General features: G+C 35.9%; 1 protein-coding gene across 16 annotated transcripts in view; it reads right to left on the reverse strand.

Annotated features, from left to right (window-relative positions):
• TERB1 (telomere repeat binding bouquet formation protein 1) overlaps positions 1-22,716 on the reverse strand; it is a 32,777-nt gene extending 10,061 nt beyond the window's left edge. For 9 of the 16 annotated variants that reach the window (XM_044932015.2, XM_044932013.2, XM_044932014.2 and 6 more), the window contains exons 1-12: positions 22,044-22,716; positions 21,563-21,644; positions 13,314-13,424; positions 13,008-13,136; positions 11,138-11,269; positions 9,977-10,037; positions 9,767-9,882; positions 9,543-9,665; positions 4,895-5,047; positions 3,391-3,522; positions 1,891-2,016; positions 634-791 (exon numbers count right to left, since the gene is read on the reverse strand). In XM_044932015.2, coding sequence (XP_044787950.1) covers positions 634-791; positions 1,891-2,016; positions 3,391-3,522; positions 4,895-5,047; positions 9,543-9,665; positions 9,767-9,882; positions 9,977-10,037; positions 11,138-11,269; positions 13,008-13,136; positions 13,314-13,424; positions 21,563-21,644; positions 22,044-22,052 — 1,332 coding nt within the window. In that variant the 5' untranslated portion in view covers positions 22,053-22,716. Of the gene's footprint in view, positions 1-633; positions 792-1,890; positions 2,017-3,390; positions 3,523-4,894; positions 5,048-9,542; positions 9,666-9,766; positions 9,883-9,976; positions 10,038-11,137; positions 11,270-13,007; positions 13,137-13,313; positions 13,425-17,543; positions 17,607-20,789; positions 21,071-21,562; positions 21,645-21,821 lie in introns of those variants that run through there. The other 7 variants (XM_044932002.2, XM_044932003.2, XM_044932009.2 and 4 more) reach the window with 7 other exon arrangements.
• Positions 22,717-22,800: the final 84 nt, after the last annotated feature.

The raw sequence follows: 22,800 nt of genomic DNA on the forward strand, positions 1-22,800 counted from the left end.
GAACATGTATCTCACAATTTACACAAAAATAAAGTCAAAATAAGTCATGTATGAATAGATTCAAGCAGTTCAAACACCTGTTGTTCAAGGGTCAACTATTACTTCTGCATTCTTTCTCTTTCTCAAACCCTTACTATATAAATGATAGATCTCATGACTCTATCCTCCATGTCTCTTATTTTTTCAGTCATTATTTCCACTTTTTAAAATATTTATTTTAAGCTGCTCTACAGTTGTGGCACCTAGGCTTCTCTGTAGTTGTAGAGACCAAGGTTCTGGAGTGCCTGGGCTCTGCCGTCTGCAGCAGGAAGGCTCTCTAGTCGTGAAGGCCAGGCTTAATGCCCCCATGGAATGTGGGATCTTAATTCCCTGACCAGGAATTGAACCTGCATCCACTGTATTGGAAGGCGGACTCTTAACCACTGGACTACCAGGGAAGTCCTTCATTTTCCCTTTTTAAAAATATTTTTTTTCTGTGTTCAAGGATGATTCCTCAAGTATTACTATTGAATTTTAAATTTAAAACCATAAAAATAAAAAGTAAATTTGTAAGAAAAATATTTTACCCTCCAACTTCTATTATTAAAAAAATTTTGAAAAAAGTTCTGTATTATTTGAAACAAAAAAGCCAACCTCATTTCCTTCTGTTTCAAGTTCTTCTATTCTGTGTAAAATTTCCTTTGCTTTCTTCCAGTAATCTTCAAGATTCTTCTCTTTCATATTTATGTCCTTTAAATGCTCTTCATTTTTATCAAAAGAATATTCTCCTAGACTTAGAGATAACTTCTCAGCTTTGAAATATGGAAAAAAAATAGTGAGTTTATCCATTACTAGAAATGCCATTTGAACACTTGAAATAAGGACAAACTCATACCCCACAACCCCTTCTCTAAATTTTGCACATCCAAACCATCTTAACTGCCTAATTGGCACTGAAACTAAGTGGAAAGAAAGTGCTTGGCAGAAGTTGAGGACCTGAAGAATCATAAAATAGACTTTACTTTTCAGAATTATAGGGAAAAAATAGCATGAAAACATGTTATACCAGGCATGTAAACATGCTCAAGTTTATGGATACTGGTTTTAAAGTATTTTTTTAACACAGTTTCCACAACTGTGGATTATAGGTTCCTTCCTATAATTTAAAATTTTTTTATGTATTGTGGCTGCAATTTTTCTTTCAAAAGACCAAACTCCTTTTCAGGGCTATTTCCTCTATGCTCCAGCCATCAATTCTTGGATGCTCCAGGTTCTCTCCTCTTGCAGGAACTTTGTGCCTCACTGTTGCGTATGCTTGAGACACTGGACCAAGACAAACTCCCTTCTTTTCACCTAATTAACTCTACATTCAGATCTCAGGTGAAAAATCACTTCCTCCCAAAGCCTGTTCTGCTCCAAGTCTAGGTCACTGTCTTTTATTACAGGTTAGGATCTGTGCTCCATCCAATCTTAACCTTTGCATTAATTTATAATAATATATTCATCTACTTCCTATTTCTCCAGTTAAACTGTTCTATGAGCACATAGACTGCTGTACCTTATCACTGTCTCCCTAAAGCCTAGCACAGTGCCTGGCAAATAAGAGGCACTCAAATATTTTTTAAATAAATAAATGAAAGTACTTTATATTATGATTTAATCCTAAGTCACCTGTAGCCCTCAGATTTAAGTCCTACAACTAAATCTGTCCACAGTGCATTAAATAAGTGAATTATCTATACTGTTGCTCCCTTCCACAGAAGTGTTTTATATGCTGTAATACTCTGGCTGTCATGTCAAAATTATATAATCTACTTTTCAAATGTAAGAAGAGGCTGGGAGCTAAAAAGCAGATGTAAATTCTCTTTCAAAAACTTTGGTAGGTATTTTTTTAAGTAATAGTAAACTTACTAATTTTTTTGCAGTTGTGAAGCACGAAAGTGGCAGCTTTGTTTAGTTCCTCACTCTGAGATTCAGTTAAGGCTTGTATCATGAGTGGAAGGCCATTGTTTTTAAAAAAGTCATACTGATTTTCCTCTGGAAAACACATCAAAAATTAAAGTAGAAAATAGTTATTTTATCTTTCTTTTGGGTGTACCATGGGGCTTACGAGATCTTGGTTCCCCAAGCAGAGATCAAACTGATAGTGAAAGTGCCAAGTCCTAACCACTGGACCATCATGGAATTCTGAGAGTTATTTTATCTTAAACTATATGCATGAGGTCATAATTCTTTCTTGTGATAATTATCAACATAGTTCAAATTTTAAAATACAGAAAAACAAAGTTTCAAAAGTATTTTCAATTTAGAAAATAATCTACTTACATAAGATACCTACGTCTCATAAGTGATAATCTGTGAAATACAGCCACAGAGTAGTGTCATATCTCATAAGAGTAAATGAACTGTCCTCACTTGGTTTAAAAAAAGGTTTAGTTGCCAATTATACCGCAATTAAAAAATAAAAATTAATAATTTTAAAGGAATGCTGCTAAGTCGCTTCAGTCATGTCTGACTCTGTACGACCCCATAGACGGCAGCCCACCAGTCTCCCCCGTCCCTGGGATTCTCCCGGCAAGAACACTGAAGTGGGTTGCCATTTCCTTCTCCAATGCATGAAAGTGAAAAGTGAAAGTGAAGTCGCTCAGTCGTGTCCAACGCTTCACGACCCCATGGACTGCAGCCTACCAGGCTCCTCCGTCCATGGGATTTGCCAGCCAAGAGTACTGGAGTTGGGTGCCATTGCCTTCTCTGTTTAAAGGTATAGTAAACCCTAAGTTATATACAGGTGAAGAGAAAGTATAGAGAAATAAATGAATGGAGAGAATGGAAAATGAGGGAAGAGAGAGCAGAAGCAGCAAGAAAGCACAAAGAAAGGGAAATGGAAACATGGGAGGAGGAGAGAAAGAAAAGTGAAGGTTGGAAAGGAGGCAAGTGAAATGGCAGGAAACTAGAGAGGGAAAAAATGAAAGGGGAAGAGAAAAAATAGGAGAGAATGATAAATAGAGAAAGAAAGATAGAACTTTTGAAGTTTTCAACAAGGGAGAACAGGATCGTATCTGTGCAGCAATGTGAGGAATAGAATGAAAAAACGGAGACAGAAGGAAGAGGACACAAGGAGGACTCTCTTGCAAAAACACTTTTGAAAGATGTTGAGGGGCTGAGGGCTTAAGTTGGGAAAGTAGCATTGGAATTCAGTAGAAAATGATAAGGAAGGATAAACAGATGTATTAATAGAACCACAGGTCTTAGTGACTGACTGAATACCATGGATGAAGAAGGATGAGGAGCAATGAATGACTAGCTGGGGGACTAGGAGAAAGGCAACAGTACTTTTAAGTTGGGGAGGAAATAACAGTGTATTTCCACTCTACTGTTTTAATTAACATGCTAAATAAATCCAGTACTTACCACAATCCTCTGTACAATGACCAAGAGTAAGTATGACACTAAATTTTTCTCCTGAATCCAGGCTGTCAAGAAGCAGCAATGCCAGAAGTTTTGAAACAATGTGGTACTTGGATAATACAACACCAAAAGTAGCTTAAAAAGGGGGAAAAAAAGAACAAGTACAAACTTACAGCTTATTCCTACCTATACATATAGTATTTTCCAGATATTACATATACTATTTTTCAGATCTTATCCTGGGAGAATGATATTATATATCTACATAGTATCTAAAATTCACATCTCATATAACATGTAATATATGACTATAAACAAATGCATTATAATAAGATGGAGGCTTATAAAGCCCTCATTAATTCCTCTTCCCATACTAAAGACATTATACTAAAGCAAATTTTTTGAAGAATGCTTTCTGCTAAGTTGTCCTGTATAGGGCTGTGAATATGAAGTAATAATACTACCTTCCCTAAAAGCTGCTTACTCTCATCTTACATACCTTGTCTTATCTAGACTGACAGTATAGACCTTCCTATGTAATCAATTCCTGCCTGTCATTGAAATACACTACTAGCTGGTCATGGTTCTATTGATGTTAATGATGCAGTGAAGCATACTTGAATCTATGCTGAGATGTGAAAAATTCAAGAAGTCTACCATTTTAAACTAAACTTCTCATGGGTTGTTTTTTTTTGCAGTTTTTAAAAACAGAGTTCAGAATCCAACAGTCCTGATAGCAACAAAAAGGTGAATTCCTCAGAGGACTATGTCGTAATCATTTTTTTATGTCTAGAGCTTACATAGAGCCTAGCACATAACTGAATTTTTAAAAAATGATCTACCATTTTTTTTCAGTTATTTATGAATTTCAAGAACTGCTTATTACAAAATTTGTGGACTATCATTCTTCAGTATTTGTACATGTGAGAAGCAGCCATGAGTTCTAGTCTGGTTCAGCCACTCAGTTGTTATGGTAGGATAAGTCCAACTCATACTTACCAGATAGAGGCATACCTTAATTCTTTATGTCATTTTTTAAAATCTATAGCCATGAGTTCTAGTCTGGTTCAGCCACTCACTAGTTGTGGTAGGATAAGTTCCTCTCATACTTATTGGATAGAGGCATACCTTAATTCTTTATCTCATTTTTTAAAATCTATAAATTGGACTTTCCATTCCCTACGTCTCCAAAATGTCCCTTGATTTCTCATCTAATCTTTTTCATTTAATGCTGCTTTGTAAGTGAAACAAAGACTTAAGGCTGACAGACTCTTCTCTTGATTCTATCATCAAATCTGAAATCAGAAGACCTAGATTTGAATCCTTAAGGACGTCATAACCTCCATGAGAAAATAAGGAGTTGGACTAGATAATTTCTAAGTTTCTCTCCCACTTATGAGAAACTAGAAGTCCAATCCATGTTTGTGTTCAATACCATTTCAACATTCACCATGCCCAATTCAAACAACACGCAACTGTGGAAAAATTACTCAGCGTTTTCACTCACGATTATCAGCAATGCATGCATCCACTGTCTTTGTCACCACCACTGCAAGTTTAGCACTGAAAGGAGTCTTGTGTGAATCAGATTCCAGCTGCACAAGAACTTGAGACAATACATCCAGTCCACCCACAGATATAAAGTATTTCTGAACATAAGCTTAAGGAAAAAAGTAGCAGAACTATTAATACTTCAAATAAGACAAGTATATGGTTTCATTAAATTAACTTGTACTAAATATAACATTAACTTGACTTTTAAAAATACTTACTTTTAAAAATCCCAAAATTAAAGAATGAAAAATCTAATCCTTACCTATGCATATACATAATCATAAGATTGATTCTATTTACTTATATAAGAAACTCATTTCAACATAGTACAACCATATGTATAGTATAGTACTTCTTTCTTGTATGTTAGACATCTCATTTCATTGATCAAGAACTGGTAAATTTTGCAAGAATGATATTAAACTCAAGTCCTACAAGAGCTATAGATTCATTTATTTAGCTTGGTATTACAACCAGCAAGCTGCCTATTTTCTGAATTCCAAAATAACTCATTCCTCAGATTGGCTAAATCAACAAAAAACAAAGTAATTTAACTGTTTCAAAAAAACCCCACATATTTCATCCATCTTATTTAAGTAAGCCTAATTCTTTTACTTCTTAGAGCATAAAAGTATAACATATTACTGAGAGTCATAACAACTATTCCAAGCAAAGATTCAATGACAGATACATTTTTTTAAAAGCCTTCAGTCTTTTGTTCCCCTGTTGAAAATGATTCTGATGGGAAAGTACCCCATGGATCTATGTATTCAATAGTCTCTATAGCCCCTATCCAAGCAGGGGACATATAATCAATGGATATATGGGCTAATGATTATAATTCTGTGATAAACCTTCTTCCCAGTCTACCCTAGAACCACAAATTGAGCCAGGATGATTTAAACACAAAAAGTACTTTTTATATTAAAATTGTTTAATAAAACACAAAGCTCTTAATCTAAAAAAAATCATGTTCAAAAATTTCTATATCTGGGAACAGACTGTTAGGAAATGTTATTTAAGGATATGTAAACATTTTCAGTTTCTCCAATTTCCCTGTGGCTTAGATAGTAAAGAATCTGCCTGCAGTGTGGGAGACCCCGGTTCTATCCCTGAGTCAGGAAGATCCCCTGGAAAAGGAAATGGCAACCCACTCCAGTATTCTTGCCTGGAAAATTCCATGGACAGAGAAGCCTGGTACGCTATAATCCTGCAAAGAGTCAGACACAACTGGTGGCAAAGAGTCGGACATGATTGACCAACTTTCATTCATTCATTCAGACATTTTCAGTATTACAGGGACTCCAAAATAGGTTTTACTAAAAAGCATTTTCAATTATATTCTATGTAATGAAAAATCAGACTTATAAGCAGAACATCCTAGTCAACACTTGTACAGAGTATTTAAAATTGTTGTTCAGTCACTAAGTCGTGTCCAACTCTTTGCGACCCCAGAGACTGCAGCATGCCATGCTTCCCTGTCCTTCACTATCTCCCAGAGTTTGCTCAAACTCATGTCTGTTGAGTTGATGATGCCTCTAATCTATTTCATACCAAACCACTGAGATTTTTATGTTCCTTCAAAATGTTCCTTCAATATGTTCCTTCAAAAATGTAAGAAAAGCTTTTCACGTAATTTAACATACATTCATGACAAAAGATACATATAGGAACATATATGTTCCTATATGTATCATTCATTTAAGTTGGTATTTAAAGAAAGAGGAAATGTCAAAGCATCATGGAAATAGGTTTCAATTTTTGAAATTATATAGAGATATGTTCCTTTGCATGTGAGCATGTGAAAGACAACTATTTGCTTTAAATATCTGAATATAGATATACCACCAGCAATGTGTGAGAAAGTTCTAGTTGTTCCACAACCTCAATATTTAATGTCACTGGCCTTTTTACTTTTAGTCATGCTAGTGAGTATATAGTGATATCTCCTTGGGGTTTTCCTGGGCACAAGTTCTTTATCAGATGTACATTTCACAAATATTTTCTCCCAGTCGATGGCTTGCCTTTTCACCTTAACAGGAACTTTTGAAAAATAAAACATTTCGATTTCAGTGAACTCCAAATGATAATTTTTTCTTTGGTGGCTCATGTTTTTTGTGTCCTAAGAAATGTGTATCTACTCCCAAATTATAAAGATTTGCTCCTGTTTTTGTCTAGAAGTTTTATAGTTTATTTCTTATATTGAGGTATATAGATCATTTAAAGTTAATTTTTGTAGATTGTGTTAATTTTGTATACCAACTTCCCTGGTGGCTCAGATGGTAAAGAATCTGTCTGCAATGCGGGAAGGTTCAATCCCTAAATTGGGAAGATTCCCTGGAGAAGGGAATGGCAACCCACTCGAGCATCCTTGCCTGGAGAATTCTATGGACAGAGGAGCCTGGCGAGCTACAGTCAATTGAGTTACAAAGAATCAAACACGATTGAGCAACTAACACTTCACTTCACTTCATACTGTGTAAGGTAAGGGTTGATATTCATATTTCACAGATAGGTAAATACTTTTACCAGCATCACTTATTTAAAATACTACATTTTCCAACACAGAGTTACCATGGCATCTTTGTAGAAAATCAACCATATATGCGTGTGTGTATGTGTGTGTGTGTCTATTTTTAGGCTCTCTATTTTGTTCCATTGATCTATACCTACACTTACACCAGTACTACACTGTTGATTACTGTATAGTACATACTGAAATCAAGAAACATAAATTCTACAATTTTGTCCTTTTTCAAATAAATTTTACTATCCTAGCCCCTTTGCATTTCCATGTAAATTTTAGAATCAGCTTGTCAATTTCTATAGAAAAGCCTGCTGAGATTTTGATAGGGAATGCTATGAATCTAGAGATGAATTTGAGAAGAGACATTATGACAAAATTGAATCTTATAATCCATGAGTATGATATCTCTACCATTAAGTTTTAATTTTTTTAATCTCAGCAATGTTTTATAGTTTTCAGCATATATATATTCCACATATTTCACTAAATATATCCCTAAGTATTTTGAGTTTTTTATATTATCATAAATGATAGTCACTTTAAGTTCCTAATTGTTTCCATATGACCTTGTATCCTGCAGCTTTGCTAAAATCACTTATTAGTTTTGTAGCTTTTTGTAGATTCTTACACAATCTGGTCACCTATGAATAAGTACTATATTTTCTTCTTTCTTTTCAATCTCTATGCCTTTTATTTCATTTTTTTGCCTTATTGCACTGACTTGGATGTCCAATTAAATAAAGACAGTGGCCATCCTTGTCTTCTTTCCAATCTTAGGAGAAAAGCATTAAGTCCTTCACCATTTAAGTGTATTAGCTATAATATTTTGTAGAGGCCCTTTATCACATTGAGAAAGTTCCCTTCTGTTCCTAGCTCACCAAAATCTTTTGTCATGAATGTATGTTAAATTACGTGAAAAGCTTTTCTTACATTTTTGAAGATCATATTGTTTTCTTTTCTAGTCTATGAATATTGTGAATTTCCTAATGTTAAACCAGCCTTGCATTACTAAAATGAATGTCACCTAATCAGAATACATTATCCTTTCTATATTTTGCTAGATTGATTTGTTAATATTTTGTTACGGATGTTTACATCTATATATATATAGGATATTGGCCTATAGTTTTCTTGTAATGCCTTTTTCAAGCTTTAGCATGGAAATGACGCTGGCCTTAAAAGTTTGTTGGGAAGTATTTTTTCTACTTCTACTTCTTGAAATAATTTATGTAGAACTCTTTTTCCTTAAATGTTTGGTAGAATTTACCAGTGAAGTCTTTATGACCTAGAATTTCTTGCGTTAAGGTTTTAAACTACAAATTCAATTTCTGTGTTAGATACTGAATACTCAGGTTATATATTTCTTCTTGAGTGAGCTTTTGTAGCTTGTCTTTCAAAGAATTTGTCCAGTTCATTTAAGTTATCTAATTTAGTGGCATAAAGCTATATTCCTCATAATTTGGGCCTTCTCTCTATTTTGTGATTAGTCTGGGTAAAGGATCCATTTTACTGATCTTTTCAAAGATCTAGTTTTTGGTTTAATTTATTTCTCTATTCTGTTTTTTTATATTTCATTGACTGCTAATCTTCTCTTTATTATTCTTTGTTATGCTTACATTGACTTTAACTTGTTTTATTATTTAGTTTCTTAGGTGGAAACTAATATAATAGATTTGGGATCTTTTTTCTTTCCTATGCAAGTCTTTCCATCAAAAATATTGTGTTTTCATCATCATTAAGTTAAAAACATTTCTAATTTCCTTTGTAATTTTTTTTGACTCATAGGTTTGTGTTTTTGTTTTGATGTGGGTTTTTAGTATTTTGTCGCTTAATTTCTAGATATCAGGAACTTTTCTAGATGTTTTATTTTTATTAATTTCTAATTTTTTCAGAGAACACTCTATGTGGGTTTTTATAGTTTTGCTATGTTTTTCTATGTATAAGATTTTAACTTATACAATAGTAAAATGCATCCAAAATGACCCAATTTACTTGGAATTCATTAATTAATTCAATAGGTTATGCTTTGAAATATAGTTCTTCAAATAAAGCCTGGAGAATAATGAATACTTACTGTTATTTGCAAGAGTGAGTCCAATAAATGAGCAAATAGGGCGAATTATCTCAGCTTTCATGCAATTTATCAGCCAGTCATTAGCATGTGTAAAAAGTGAGCAGCAAAGCATTTGATTTTCATCTGAAAGGGATAAAGACAATCATATTTTAGTATACTTGGAAAATATCAGCTTTTTATTTGTTTTTAGTCTTTTTTTGTATTTAAATATTTGAGATAATTACCATTTTGAGGATTGTTGACACAGACACACAGAGTACTACACACTGAAGACCACAACTGATAACTCTGAAAAGCACTTTCATCTGACAAATTCAACTCATATTTTGAAAGAACAGTCCTATTAGGTTAAAGAGTAAAGAAAGTAATTAATACATATGTGTTAAGGTATTAAGCTATGAATAATTAATAAGAAGAAACATATATTTACTTACTTGAACAACTGTAATAGAACTGAAATACAACCTGTTTCTCTCACAAGTGTCTGTCCAGTCCCTTAAAAAAATTGCCATGTATTAAATGAAAGATTTCTGTTTAGAAAATAATTTTGCACAAATGGAAAACAACATTTAAGCAGTACTTTTAATAAATAACTTTCAGTCATTTTAAAGTATTATAAAGTACAATACAGAATTACAGTAGGTAAAAAATATATAATCAAGATTATTATGGAAAATGTATTACTTATGCTTAGAGAATGACAGTATTCAAATTTCCTCTAAAAATCACAAAACACTTATATTGCATAGTTCTGTATTATAGTACCAAAATATGCTCCAAAATAGAAAAAAAATAATTTAAAATATTAAAAACTGAAAAAATAAAATCTAGACACATTTAAATGCATATAAAATTTCTAACAATTTGAAGATCTAAATAAAGCAACAAAAAAATAGCCTTTAGCCTGAGCAAGAGGTATACAGGAACACTCTATATACTATCTTTGCAACTTTTTGTGAAGCTAAGATTATTCCAAAATAAAACTAAAACAACAAAAGCAAAGTAAAACTTTAGCCAAGAGCTACATGAAATTTAAGGTCATTGCTGACTGATATAATGACCTTAAATATGATGATAACTGAATGGCCAATTCAATGGAAAATCAACCAAATTAATTCATTATTAAATGGGGCTTCCCTGGTGGCTCAACAGTAAAGAATCTGCCTGCCAACGCAGGAGACATGGGTTCGATCCCTGGGTCAGGAAGATCTCCTGGAGAAGGAAATGGCAATCCACTCCAGTATCCTTACCTGGGAAATCCCCTGGACAGAGGAGCCTGGTAGGCTATAGTCCATGGGGTCACAAAACAGTTGGACATGACTTAGTGTCAAAACAACAACAATTCATTAAATGCTTCTCTTCTGCTTTTAATCCCATTCCTTTTCAATGCTAGTTAAATAATACAAATCACTTTACTATTTTTTAAATTAATAAATATTAAATAATTAAAATCATGCTATATTGTCTTTAGAGCCAGTAGTTCTAAAAAGTTAGTAAGGTTTTAAAAGGCACTGACTAGAATAAAAAGATTAATACTGTCTGTTCCAATTTATTATTTTTAAAAATATTTCTATAACATAAGAGAATGTACTTACTGTTATTTGAAACCAGAACCAAAATAACATAAACAGACATTCTTTTCAAATTTGTGTTTGAATCACTGTTAGATAAGAACCAAGTTAAGTCTTCAAACAATTCTGAAGTACACAAAGTCTGCTGACAGTAAACTGAAACATGAAAATTTAATTTTAATTTCTATGTATTAGCACAAACAAGTTTTAAAATATGCTGAACAAAATATAAAATTGCCATTATGGATGGTTCTCAACCAAGTCTCATTTCACTGACATTCATCAGTCATATAACAAATTCTGACAAATTTAAGTGCTTACTCAATTAACAGACCAAAGAAGCAGTATCTTAATCAGAAGTACTTGACCTAGCTCTAAAGCACGTATTGCAATCTCATAGAATTTTCAGTGACTACATTTCAAAATTAAGCCTAACAAAAATATAAAACATGACCCAAAAATTTGAGGATAAGTAACAAAATGTAGCCCCCCAAAATTTAAGAAAATTCAGAAACCAGCTTTAGAAAAGAGGGGTAAATGATAGTTGTGCTATTTTTAAAGACTCTTCTAGATATAAAAATATCTTTCCAAAAAGCAAAAATGATACCTACCTGATAAGGAGGGGTTCTTTGGTGATAATCATGCAATAAGCAGAATTGTAAAAAATAATTTGAACACATATATCCAGTGTCTAGAACAGTTTTTAGACACTCTCAAAGGCAAAGACAATGTCTTATTTATCCCTAGTGCCTAGAGCATAACTTATTCTCAAAACAAGTGATGAAGTTAATGGATGAAAATATAAGAATATAAAGTTATTTGACAAATTGATGGTTTAGATTTAACTTCATTTCAGGTACACTACAAAAAAAACATTTTTGTCAGCCACACCCAAAACATGGAGAAGGAAATGGCAACCCATTCCAGTGTTCTTGCCTGGAGAATCCCATGGACAGAGGAGTTGGCAGGAAACAGTCCGTGGGGTCGCAAAGAGTCGGACACAACTGAGCGGCCAAGCACCCAAAACATCTTTATCCACATACAAGATGATTGTGGGTTATCTTAATATTCTGATTCAAGTACCCAAATATACAGACAGTGAACAGAATAGAAAAACTAGAAACAGACTCACTAAGTGATAGTGGCTGCATCTCAAATCAATGTGAAAAAGATCTACTTTATAATAAGAAGAGTTGGGATAGCTGGATTGCCACATAAAACTGGAACCATTCATCATCTCATACCCCAGGATGGGAAAACTTCCTCTGATTCAAAATTCAGACAAGAAAGGAAAAGAAAGATGAACTTATTTTTATAAAAATAAAAAAACTTTTGTATGGCCAAAAAAAAAGGGGGGGATAAGCATAGTAAAAGACAAAAGTAAAAAAATGTTTCCAACTATTGGCAAGAAAAAAATTATGAAAGATTTCGAAATGGATGATAACAAGTACTGAACGTCCTGTCTAGCCTTCTTTCTAGATTATTTGTGCCTTTTACTGTCTTTGGGCTATTTCATAACTCTAGAAAACTGATAGTGACACAAGTTATTCTTGTCCACAGAAATGCAAAACATATTGACCAGTAGAATGCAATTGATCTTTGACCTGCAGACACTGATTAGTTATGTACCTGTTCATAAAATTCAGCTTTCCCAAAAGTCTACAGCACTGTTTTTTGCCATTACTTTTGAAGCAGTTTTAACATCTTACTGCTTCCCTCATTAGTTAAAAAGTTAAATAAAATCTTTGGCATGCATTAATTTAAATAAAACATTTGGATAAAACTATCCAGACATGTAAAAAATTTAATTCTAAAATTATACTTCAATAGTTTGTTAAAGTAAAACTTTAAAACTTCCTGCTTAGGAAAGTGAAATAAAGTTTTCATATTTTACCATTTTGCTCTGCAACAGCTCCTAATGTATATAAGGCTGCTTCTTTTACCATACTATGTTCACTTGACTTTGCAAGATTTTTCACAAACATCAAACCACCAATTTCCCGAAAATAAAGACCTGCATTACCTGTAAAATGTGCAGACAAAACAAAGAAGATTTATTATAATTATTCTTTTAAGGACAATAAATCACATGAACACAGTAACATATAAAATAACTGAATAGAAGAGAAAGAACAATGCATATTTCGTATATCACAATACTACAAAGAATCACAAACAAAATTTCACTATCACGTCTTACTGTTTTGTTGGCAAATTGAATGAATGGTAACCAAAGCTTCCTTTTGTGAAAAAGCATTGTCCATTTGATACTTCAGACACTCCAATAATAAGTTCAGGTCAGTCTTCACTTCTAAAGAACAAAAATTTCATTATTTTAAACATTTCCTTTCAAAAACTAATCATTTAAGTTTCACCCTCAAAATACATATTTTTGTTTTTTAAATAACATGTATTACTTTTAAAAAATCTAACAAGGACTAAAAATATGTAAAAGAAAGATGCTCCTTAAATAAAACAACTTGAAATGAGCTTCTTATAATTATTTGATTTTCCCCTCACACAAAATACAGGAAAAGAAAATACAATTATTATTCTCTTTAATTAAAGCTGCTGCTGCTGCTGCTAAGTTGCTTCAGTCGTGTCCGACTCTGTGCGACCCCATAGACGGCAGCCCACCAGGCTCCCCTGTCCCTGGGATTCTCCAGGCAAGAACACCAGAGTGGGTTGCCATTTCCTTCTTCAATGCATGAAAGTGAAAGGTGAAAGTGAAGTCGCTCAGTCATGTCTGACTCTTAGCGACCCCATGGACTGCAGCCTACCAGGCTCCTCCATCCATGGGATTTTCCAGGCAAGAGTACTGGAGTGGGGTGCCATGGCCTTCTCTGGTAATTAAAGCTACTTTGGTTTAAATATTTATTTAGAATGAACTGAATGAAAGTGAAATACAGTATATTAGAATTGGTGGGATGTACTAATTGCCTGGTGGTCCAGTAGTTAAGACTTAGCACTTTCAGTGCTGGGGCCTGGGTTTGATCCCTGGTTGGAGAACTAAGATCCTACAAGCCATGAAGCATACACACCTCCAAAAAAAAAAAGGAATTTGTGGGATGCTACTAAATCAGTGTTTAGGAGAAATGTGTAATGCTAAATGTCTACATTATAAAAGAAGAAAGTCACATATTAATGATCTCAGCTTCCACCTTAAAGAAACTAGTGAAAGGGTAAGGAATAAGCAGAAGGAAGGAAATCATAAAGATCCAAGCCGAACTGCAGAGCCGGGTCTTTGAGGACATCAGTAAAACCAACAAACCCTTAGACAAACTGATCAGGAAAAAAAAGAGCAAAGATAAAAATTACCAATATCAGACTGAGACAGATGTATCAACATAGCTTCTAAAGATATTCAAAAGATAATAATGGTCATGTACAACTTCATACCTACAGATTCAATGACTTAGGTGAATGGACAAGTTGCTGCAAAGAAACAAATTGCCAAAAGTCGCCCAAGAAGAAATAAATATTATATATATATATATGAAACAGATTGAAATCATAGTTTAAAACCTTTCTATAAAGAAAACCCCAGGTTCAGATGGCTTCATCCGTAAATTCTTCCCAACATTTAAGGAAGAAATAATGTCAATTCTACACAAAGTTTTCCAAAAAGTTTCAAAAGAAATAATATTTTATAACTTATTTTAGGAAAGTATTATTTCCTCATTCTAATATTAAAACTAAGTCATTAGAAAGGAAAAAAGAAAACTACAGACCAATATCCCTCACAAACATACATGCAAAAAACGTCTAAACAATTTTAACAAGTTGAATTCAAAAATAAATTAAAATAATAATGCATCATGACCAAGTGAGTTTATCCTAGGAATGCAGGATTAGTTTATGATTTTAAAAATCAATGTAATACAGCAAACTAAAACAGAATACGTCATTCAGTATATGCAAAAAAAGCATTTGATAAAATAAAATTTCATTTCTGATCTAAAAAAAATTCAGCAAACTTGAAATAGAAGGAACCTCCTTAACCTGATGAAGTATATCTACCAAAAACCCTACAGTAAATATCATACTTAGCAGAGAAAGAATTCATTCTTTCTCCCTAAGGAACAGACAGAGATGTTTACCATTGTACTGGAGAAGCTAGCCAATGTCATTCTATTGAACATTCCATTTATCATTGCACTAGAGAGTCTAGCCAGTGCCATCAGGTAAGAAAAAAGAAAAGGCATCCAAATTGGGAAGGAAGTAATAAAACTATCAGTATTCACATACGACATGGCCTTCTATGTAGATAATCTGATGGAATCTACAAAATAGCTACCAAACTAATGAGTATAGTAAGGTTTCAGAATATCCACTAACATGCAAAAATCAGCAACATTTCTATATACCAGCAATAAATAATTGGAAACTGAAATTCAAAACCAATGCCAATTAAAATGGCATAAGAAATATGAAACACTGGAAGTTCCCTGGTGGTACGGGGGTTAAGACTCTGCTTGCATTGCAGGCGGTACAGGATTGATCCCTGGTTATGGAACTAGGATCCTGCACAAGCTGTGGCCAAAAAAGAGAAAAAGAAGTTTTACTGGCAAAAGATGTGAATTACATACACACTAAAAACTAAAAAATACTGTGAGGTATTAAAGAAGACTGAAATAAAGGAAGTGATACACCCTGTTCATGGGTCAGAAGATTAAATACTGTTAAGATGTCAGTTCTCCCCCAAATTGATCTAGAGATTCAATGCAATCCCAACAGGCTATTTTGGTACAAGTTGACAAGCTGATTTAAAAATTCACATGGAAATGCAAAGGACCTAAAATAGCCAAACAATTCTGAAAGAGAAGAGTAAAGATGGAAGACTCAACTCTCTTTAATTTCAAGACTTAATACAAACCTACAGTAATCAAGAGTATAGTGTGGCATCAACAGATAAACAGATAAATGAAACAGAATACAGTTCAAAAATAAACCCATATATAGGAGTGGCTTTTTTTTTTTTTTACAAAGGCAATGTAGAGAAGAAAGCATAGCCTTTTCAACAAATGGTGTTGGAACAACTGGATATTCATATTCAAAAAAACAATAAAACAAAACTTGAATCCATTATTCACACTGTATACAAAAACTAATTAGAACTGTAGTTCTAAATGTAAAATCTGAAACTATAAAACTTAAAAAAAAAATATATATATATATATTTGGCTGGGCCACATCTTAGTTGTGGCATGAAGGATCTCCTATCTTCTTCTGGAATGTGGAATCTTTTAGTTGGAGTATGAGGGGTCTTTTCAGGTGCAGCATGCAGGATCTTGTTAGTTGTGGCATGCAAAGTCTTAGTTGCAGCATGTAGAATCTAGTTCCCTGACCAGGGACAGAACCCAGCCCCCTACAGTGGAAGTGTGAAGTCTTAACCACTAGACCACCAGGAAAGTCCCTTCACAAATTCTCTTATCTCTGTACCTCTTATACGATCCTTAACATTACAACCGCCCTCTAGTTACTGCCATGTATCTTCAGATAAGCTCTGAAGAAGAGCAAGCTATTCATGGGAATCCCTGGTGCCTCAATGGTAAAGAATCTGCCTGTGATGCAGGAGACGTGAGTTTGATCCCTGGATCAGGAAGATCCTCTAGAGAAGCAAATGGCAACCCACTCCAATATTCTTGCCTAGGAAATCCCACAGACAGAGGAGCCTGGCAGGCTACAGTTCATGGGGTTGCAAAGAGTTGGACATGACTTTGCAACTAAACAACCACCACCAAGCTATTCATACTGTCTCCAGATTATTTCCCACCCAGACCTCAATATACTGCAATCTGGCTGAAATCTATTAAGTTTACTATTGATAAAACAAATTAAGTCCAGTGGATTCTTCAGTCATCATCTGTGACATTTAAGACTGAGCCTCTTGGGTATGAGGGTAATGAGAATGCCTTTCTCAAAGCATTCTCATAAGGCTAATTTCCAAAATACCACATTCCTGTCCCTTTACCTTTCTGCAATGTTTTTCTTAGTCTTTTTGGGGGGTGGTCCTCTTCCTCAGCCAAACCCTGATGTGATGGGGTCCATCAGGGAGTACTATTTCCCATCCTATTATATTTTAGTATTTCCTCTCTGGTTAACCTCCTCCATTTCCATGAATTAAATTTCCATTTTTCTGAAGACAGCTCTGAAATTTGCTGGTGGTCCTCTCAAGTTTCCACTGTTATTACATATACCTCCATTAAATCAACTATCATATGGTGTTCTAATTATCAGCATGCCATCTCCCATTAGAATGTCAGTTTCCTGAAGTCAGTGTGACTGGTACAGACTAGATGTTTAATAAATATTTATGTAAATTACTGAATAATTCTTTCAATTCCTGGAGCCTGTCAGATAATCTGCAGTATATTCCACAAATAGACTAAAAAACAAATCCCAGATATATGATCCATAAATTTCTCACCTTGTATTTTCTTTGTGTCCTCACTTTCCATGCTTGTCTGCATTCTTTTTCCTTATATTTCATCTATAAGATAAAGGTATTCTCTCAATTTAAATCTATTTTGAGATTTCCAGAAGTGCAGTATGCAAAGGAGTAGGAAAAGAACACGTGTGCTCAGTCGTGTCAGATTCTGCAACCCCATGGACTGTAGCCCGCCAGGCTACACTGTCCATGGGATTCTCCAGGCAAGAATACTGGATTGGGTTGCCATTTCCTTCTCCAGTAGATCTTCCTGACCCAGGGATCAAACTCACATCTCTTGAACTGGCAGGGTAGATTCTTTACCACTGAGCCACCAGGGAAGCCCCTGAAACTTACTGGATATTAGGTATACTTAAGTTCTCTGTGGCTCAGTTTCCTCATCTATAAAATAGAAATTTCCAACTTTATAGAGTTGTTACAAGAATTAAAATTGAGAACATACACGAATGCACCTCACATTCTTAAGTTCTACAGGCACTTAAGGTTCAATAGGTTTTATTAAACAAACACATGAATTATTGATTGAATCTAACTGCTCTGCTCCTCCTTCCTTATTTCCTTTTCTGTAAATATTCATCCCATCATTTCAGATTGGGCACCCATCCATGAATCAGAGGTTTAGAACACAAACACACACACACTCTTTAGATGTGCATTTCTCTTCACAAGCTTAGCTTAATACTAAAGTTTTTTTCTAACAACTTCTGCTTACTTTCAAGCTTAAATCTTTGTTTATAAATCATTCATTAGAAGAATTTTAAAAATAACTGGCAACCCTAATATGGCCTCTCACATTCTTTCCTTTAAAATGCTAAACTGATTTTTTTAGAAAAATATATCAGGGTCCAGTCAACTTCTTAGAACAATAAATCAGGACTCAAAGAATTCAAAAATTCTTATTTAACCCAATACTATGTAGCTAAAGGGAGACAATTATTCTATTGCTCATTCTTACTCTCAAAATTAAAATTCCCAACAAAAAATTTAATGATAAATATGTAAATCTTTTATAAAGTAATATACACATATTTACTGGGGGCTTCCCAGGTGGTGCTAGCAGTAAAGAACCTGCCTGCCAATCAGTTCAGTTCAGTTCAGTTCAGTTGCTCAGTCGTGTCCAGCTCTTTGCAATCCCATGGACCCTATGCCTGCCAATGCAGGAGATGTAAGAGACATGGGTTCAATCCCTGGGTCAGGAAGACCGCCTGGAAGAGGCCATTGGCAATCCACTCCAGTATTTTTGCCTGGAGAATCCCATGGACAGGGGAGCCTGGCAGGCTACAGTCCACAAGGTCACACAGAGTCGGACGTGACTAAAGTCCAACTTTAGTCACACACACGTTTACTAGTTTTGCCAGTTTTTTAACCTAAATATTCCATTAAAAAAGGAATGGGTAGGTACATCATAGTATATCCACAGGATATGATATTGTTACAAGAATATTGACATTTACTTGAAATGTTTGATAACATGGAAAAATGCTTATGTTACAATATAATAAAAAAGAGCAAGACTCAAAATTTTATCTACAGTATGACCCCAATTATCTAGAGGCAAACATAAAATTAGATGAAAAACAGCAACATATTAACACTTGTTGTCTTTAGCTGGTAGTGTTTTATTTCACTGTTTTTCACTTTTCACAGGTTTTGTAATAGAAGCTTCTAATGTTCAGCAAGTCCAATGGTAGGTCAGGCCCTTTAAACCTCTATAAACCTTATAAATATTATTATTTTTAGTCTTTACAGCAACCATGCAAGGGAGCTATAAGGATAGACGAGGAAAAAGTAACAATTTGTCCAAGTTCAAACAGCTAGTAAGTGACAGAGCTGAAATGAGAATCAAGAAAACTGAGGTAAGGGCTACACTCTTATCCCCGGTTACTGTTTCCTACATATAATTTGGAGACATGTTATAAAGAGACATACTATATATACATAAAAGTATACAGGAAAATTTTCATTCTTTTTTAAAGGTTGAGTTGCCTATGAGCAAATGGGTTAAGATTTGGAAAAAGACTAGATTAAAAAACAATCTGTTGAAAAATTAGTCTATTCAGTGGGGAAGGACAAGGTGGGATGAATTGAGAGAGTAACACTGAAACATATACATGACCATGTGTAAAACAGAAAGCTAGTGGAAAGATGCTGTAAAGCACGGGGACCTCAACCAGGTGCTCTGTGACAACCTAGAAGGGTGGGATGGAGTAGGGGTGAGAGGGAGGTTCAAAAGGGAGGACATATGTACATTTATGGCTATTGTATGACAGATTCATGCTATTGTATGACAGAAACCAACACAGCATTCTAAAGTAATTATCTTCCAATTAAAAATACTTCTGCTAAAAAAATAGTCCATTGTATCATACATGGAGGTTTTTGCTTTGTGAGAGAGTTTAAGGACTAGTTCCTTCATTTTAGTCAATCTGCTTTTTAATAAGATTTTCATTATTAAAGAGGGATATAACTTTTAAATTGAAACTGACAACACAAACTACCTTAGTCTAGTCCCCTGTCTTTTTAATACCATTTTTTAATAAATAGTTACACAGTAAAATAAGGTAAAGTTTGCCAAATATCTAGTAACATTAAAAACAAGTCATTATATTTACTTGCTACATATTTAAAAACATCCACGGCAAAGGACAAGTTATAACTTTCAAGTGATTAATAATTATAAAATTAATTTTAAAGTATAAAATACAGTATATTCCCAAGAACAAAAGCACCTGCTCCAATAAAGCATACTGTTAAGTATTTTCAGAACTTAGTGAATAGATGCAAACTGTCACGAACAAGATTTCAAAATCATTTACTGCATTCTCACAAGAGGAAAAAAGGGATTCCTCCCCCGATCACCCCCCTCACCCCCCAGGTACCAGAAAGAAACTACCCTAGTTACAGATTTCACTCAATAAATTCACCAAGCTCAAATTAAAACTTAAGTAAGTAAAGGAGCTGAAGATTACTTATTTATGTGGTCTAGAATATGTTAACATGAAAAGCTTTTTGAAATCTAAATAGCACCCCCAAAATATTAGAAAGATAAATGACATCATTCTGTGGATAAGGCTGGCAGGGGTGAAAATCCCACAATAAATGCCACCACTAAGTAGCTGACAGTGGATCCCCAGCTTGGACTCATTCGCGTGGAAACATTCCTCTAAAGCAGGCAAGGCAGGGGAGAAACGGCCAGTATGCAAGAAATGTTAAACTTTCTCTTACAATAGTTTAGGTTCAGAAATAACACTCGATTGGGTCCAGAAACAGGCTGCCAGTACCAGGAGCCATTTCACTACATCAGCACTCCCAGCCTCAGGAGCCTGGAGCCGCCGGTCTGCATCCACCCGCATCACCTTATCCCAGTTTCCAGAGGTAACTGATAGACGTCTTTCCCAAGATGGAGGGCAAACTCCACCCTGTTTCGTCAATTGGCGCTCCTTAACCCGCCCTGGCGGAGAAGACAGGAACTTCCCTGGTGGCTCAGACGGTAAAGCGTCTGCTTGCAATGCAGGGGACCTGGGTTCAATGCCTGGGTCAGGAAGATCCCCTGGAGAAGGAAATGGCAACCCACTCCGCAACCCACTCCAGTACTCTTGCCTGGAAAATTCCATGGATGGAGGAGCCTGGTAGACTGCAGTCCATGGGGTCGTAGGAGTCGGACACGACTGAGTGACTTCACTCACTCAACGCCCCCTGGCGGAGAAGGCAATGGCACCCCACTCCAGTACTCTTGCCTGGCAAATCCCATGGACCGAGGAGCCTGGTAGGCTGCAGTCCATGGGGTCGGTAGGAGTCGGACACGACTGAGCGACTTCCCTTTCACTTTTCACTTTCATGCATTGGAGAAGGAAATGGCAACCCACTCCAGTGTTCTTGCCTGGAGAATCCCAGGGACGGGGGAGCCTGGTGGGCTGCGGTCTATGGGGTCGCACAGAGTCGGACACGACTGAAGCGACTTAGCAGCAGCAGCAGCAACCCCCCCTGGCATGGCTCACCTAAATAGCTGGAGGAAACTCCTTTTGAAGAGCATAGGTGGTCCCTCGGGCCTTTCCCTCTTAGTCCAGGGTTCTCCAACTCCTGCAGTGAGCGGGGCGATGGTTAGCGACCTGAGGCCGGCCCCATCACTTGCGATTCACCCGCAGGACAGTGGGTGGGTCCGAAAATCAGTCCCTTTAACCTGCCTTCCCCCTCAGGTGATGCAGGACATAGGGACCCACACCCGACCCGAGAAACGACCTCTGCAGCAGCGCACACCTCCTTCGTGTATCAGAATAACCTGGGGAGACGCCCGGGGATTCTGAAGTACTATCAGACCGAAAACTGCCAGGGTCAAGCCTCCTAAGTGGTACGTGACACTTCTTTTTCCCTGTGGGGGCCGCAGCCGGGGAAGGCCGCCTCCTTAGAAAGGCCCCTTCCCGCCAACTCATTCCATTCCCTCTTGTGGGTCTGTTAAGGTTAGGGCGAGGTGTGCCGCACCCCAGACATTCCACAGGAGGCGACCGGCGGCTTCCCAGGAGGGGATGAGGCAGGGCCCGAAGGCGCAGAGTGGAGGCTGTGGCCTTTACCCTTAAGACGCAGCGCGTTGGGTTTCGCCCTTTCTCCCTCCACGCGTGCCTAGTTTGACGCCGGACCGTTTCCCGCCGAGAGGGCGGGAGCACTTCCGAGGGGCGGGACTTCCGGCCGTCCTGCCCCCAATCGGAGTCAAACGCCCGCAGCCGCTCACCAGCACTCCAAAGGGCCGGGGTTTAGTAACTGTGCGCCTGTTAAGTGGTGGAAAGTCACAACGTGAAACGAGGACTCCTCTAAGCTCACCGCTCTCCATGTAAAGAGCTTTCTTTCCTTAGAGGGGCGTGCGCCTCAAGAACTTAAAACTGGCTATAGAGTCGCTGAGGCCCAGCAGGTGTATGCAGACGTGGAGACTAAGACTAGGCTCTACGAGCCCCAAGCCCTGCCTTCATTCCTGTCTTCCAGTCTTCCCTCTCCCTCCCCTTTGTAGCCTGCTTTTGTTTTCTGATAAAACTATACATTTGAAATATGTGTTTTCTTTACGTTTTAGCAAATAGTGATGGGTACTAAGATCTCCACAGCTAAAATCTGCACATGCCTTAAATTCATTATTTAAGCCTAAGAAAAAAATATTTTAAGCTGTTTCTAATGTAACCCATTTCTATAAGTAACTTTGAAATAGCAAGCCAGAAATAATGAACTCAATTAGGAATGGATAACTTTTATT

The sequence above is a fragment of the Bubalus bubalis genome, chromosome 18, assembly GCF_019923935.1.
Source record: "Bubalus bubalis isolate 160015118507 breed Murrah chromosome 18, NDDB_SH_1, whole genome shotgun sequence".
Lineage (NCBI taxonomy): Eukaryota > Metazoa > Chordata > Mammalia > Artiodactyla > Bovidae > Bubalus > Bubalus bubalis.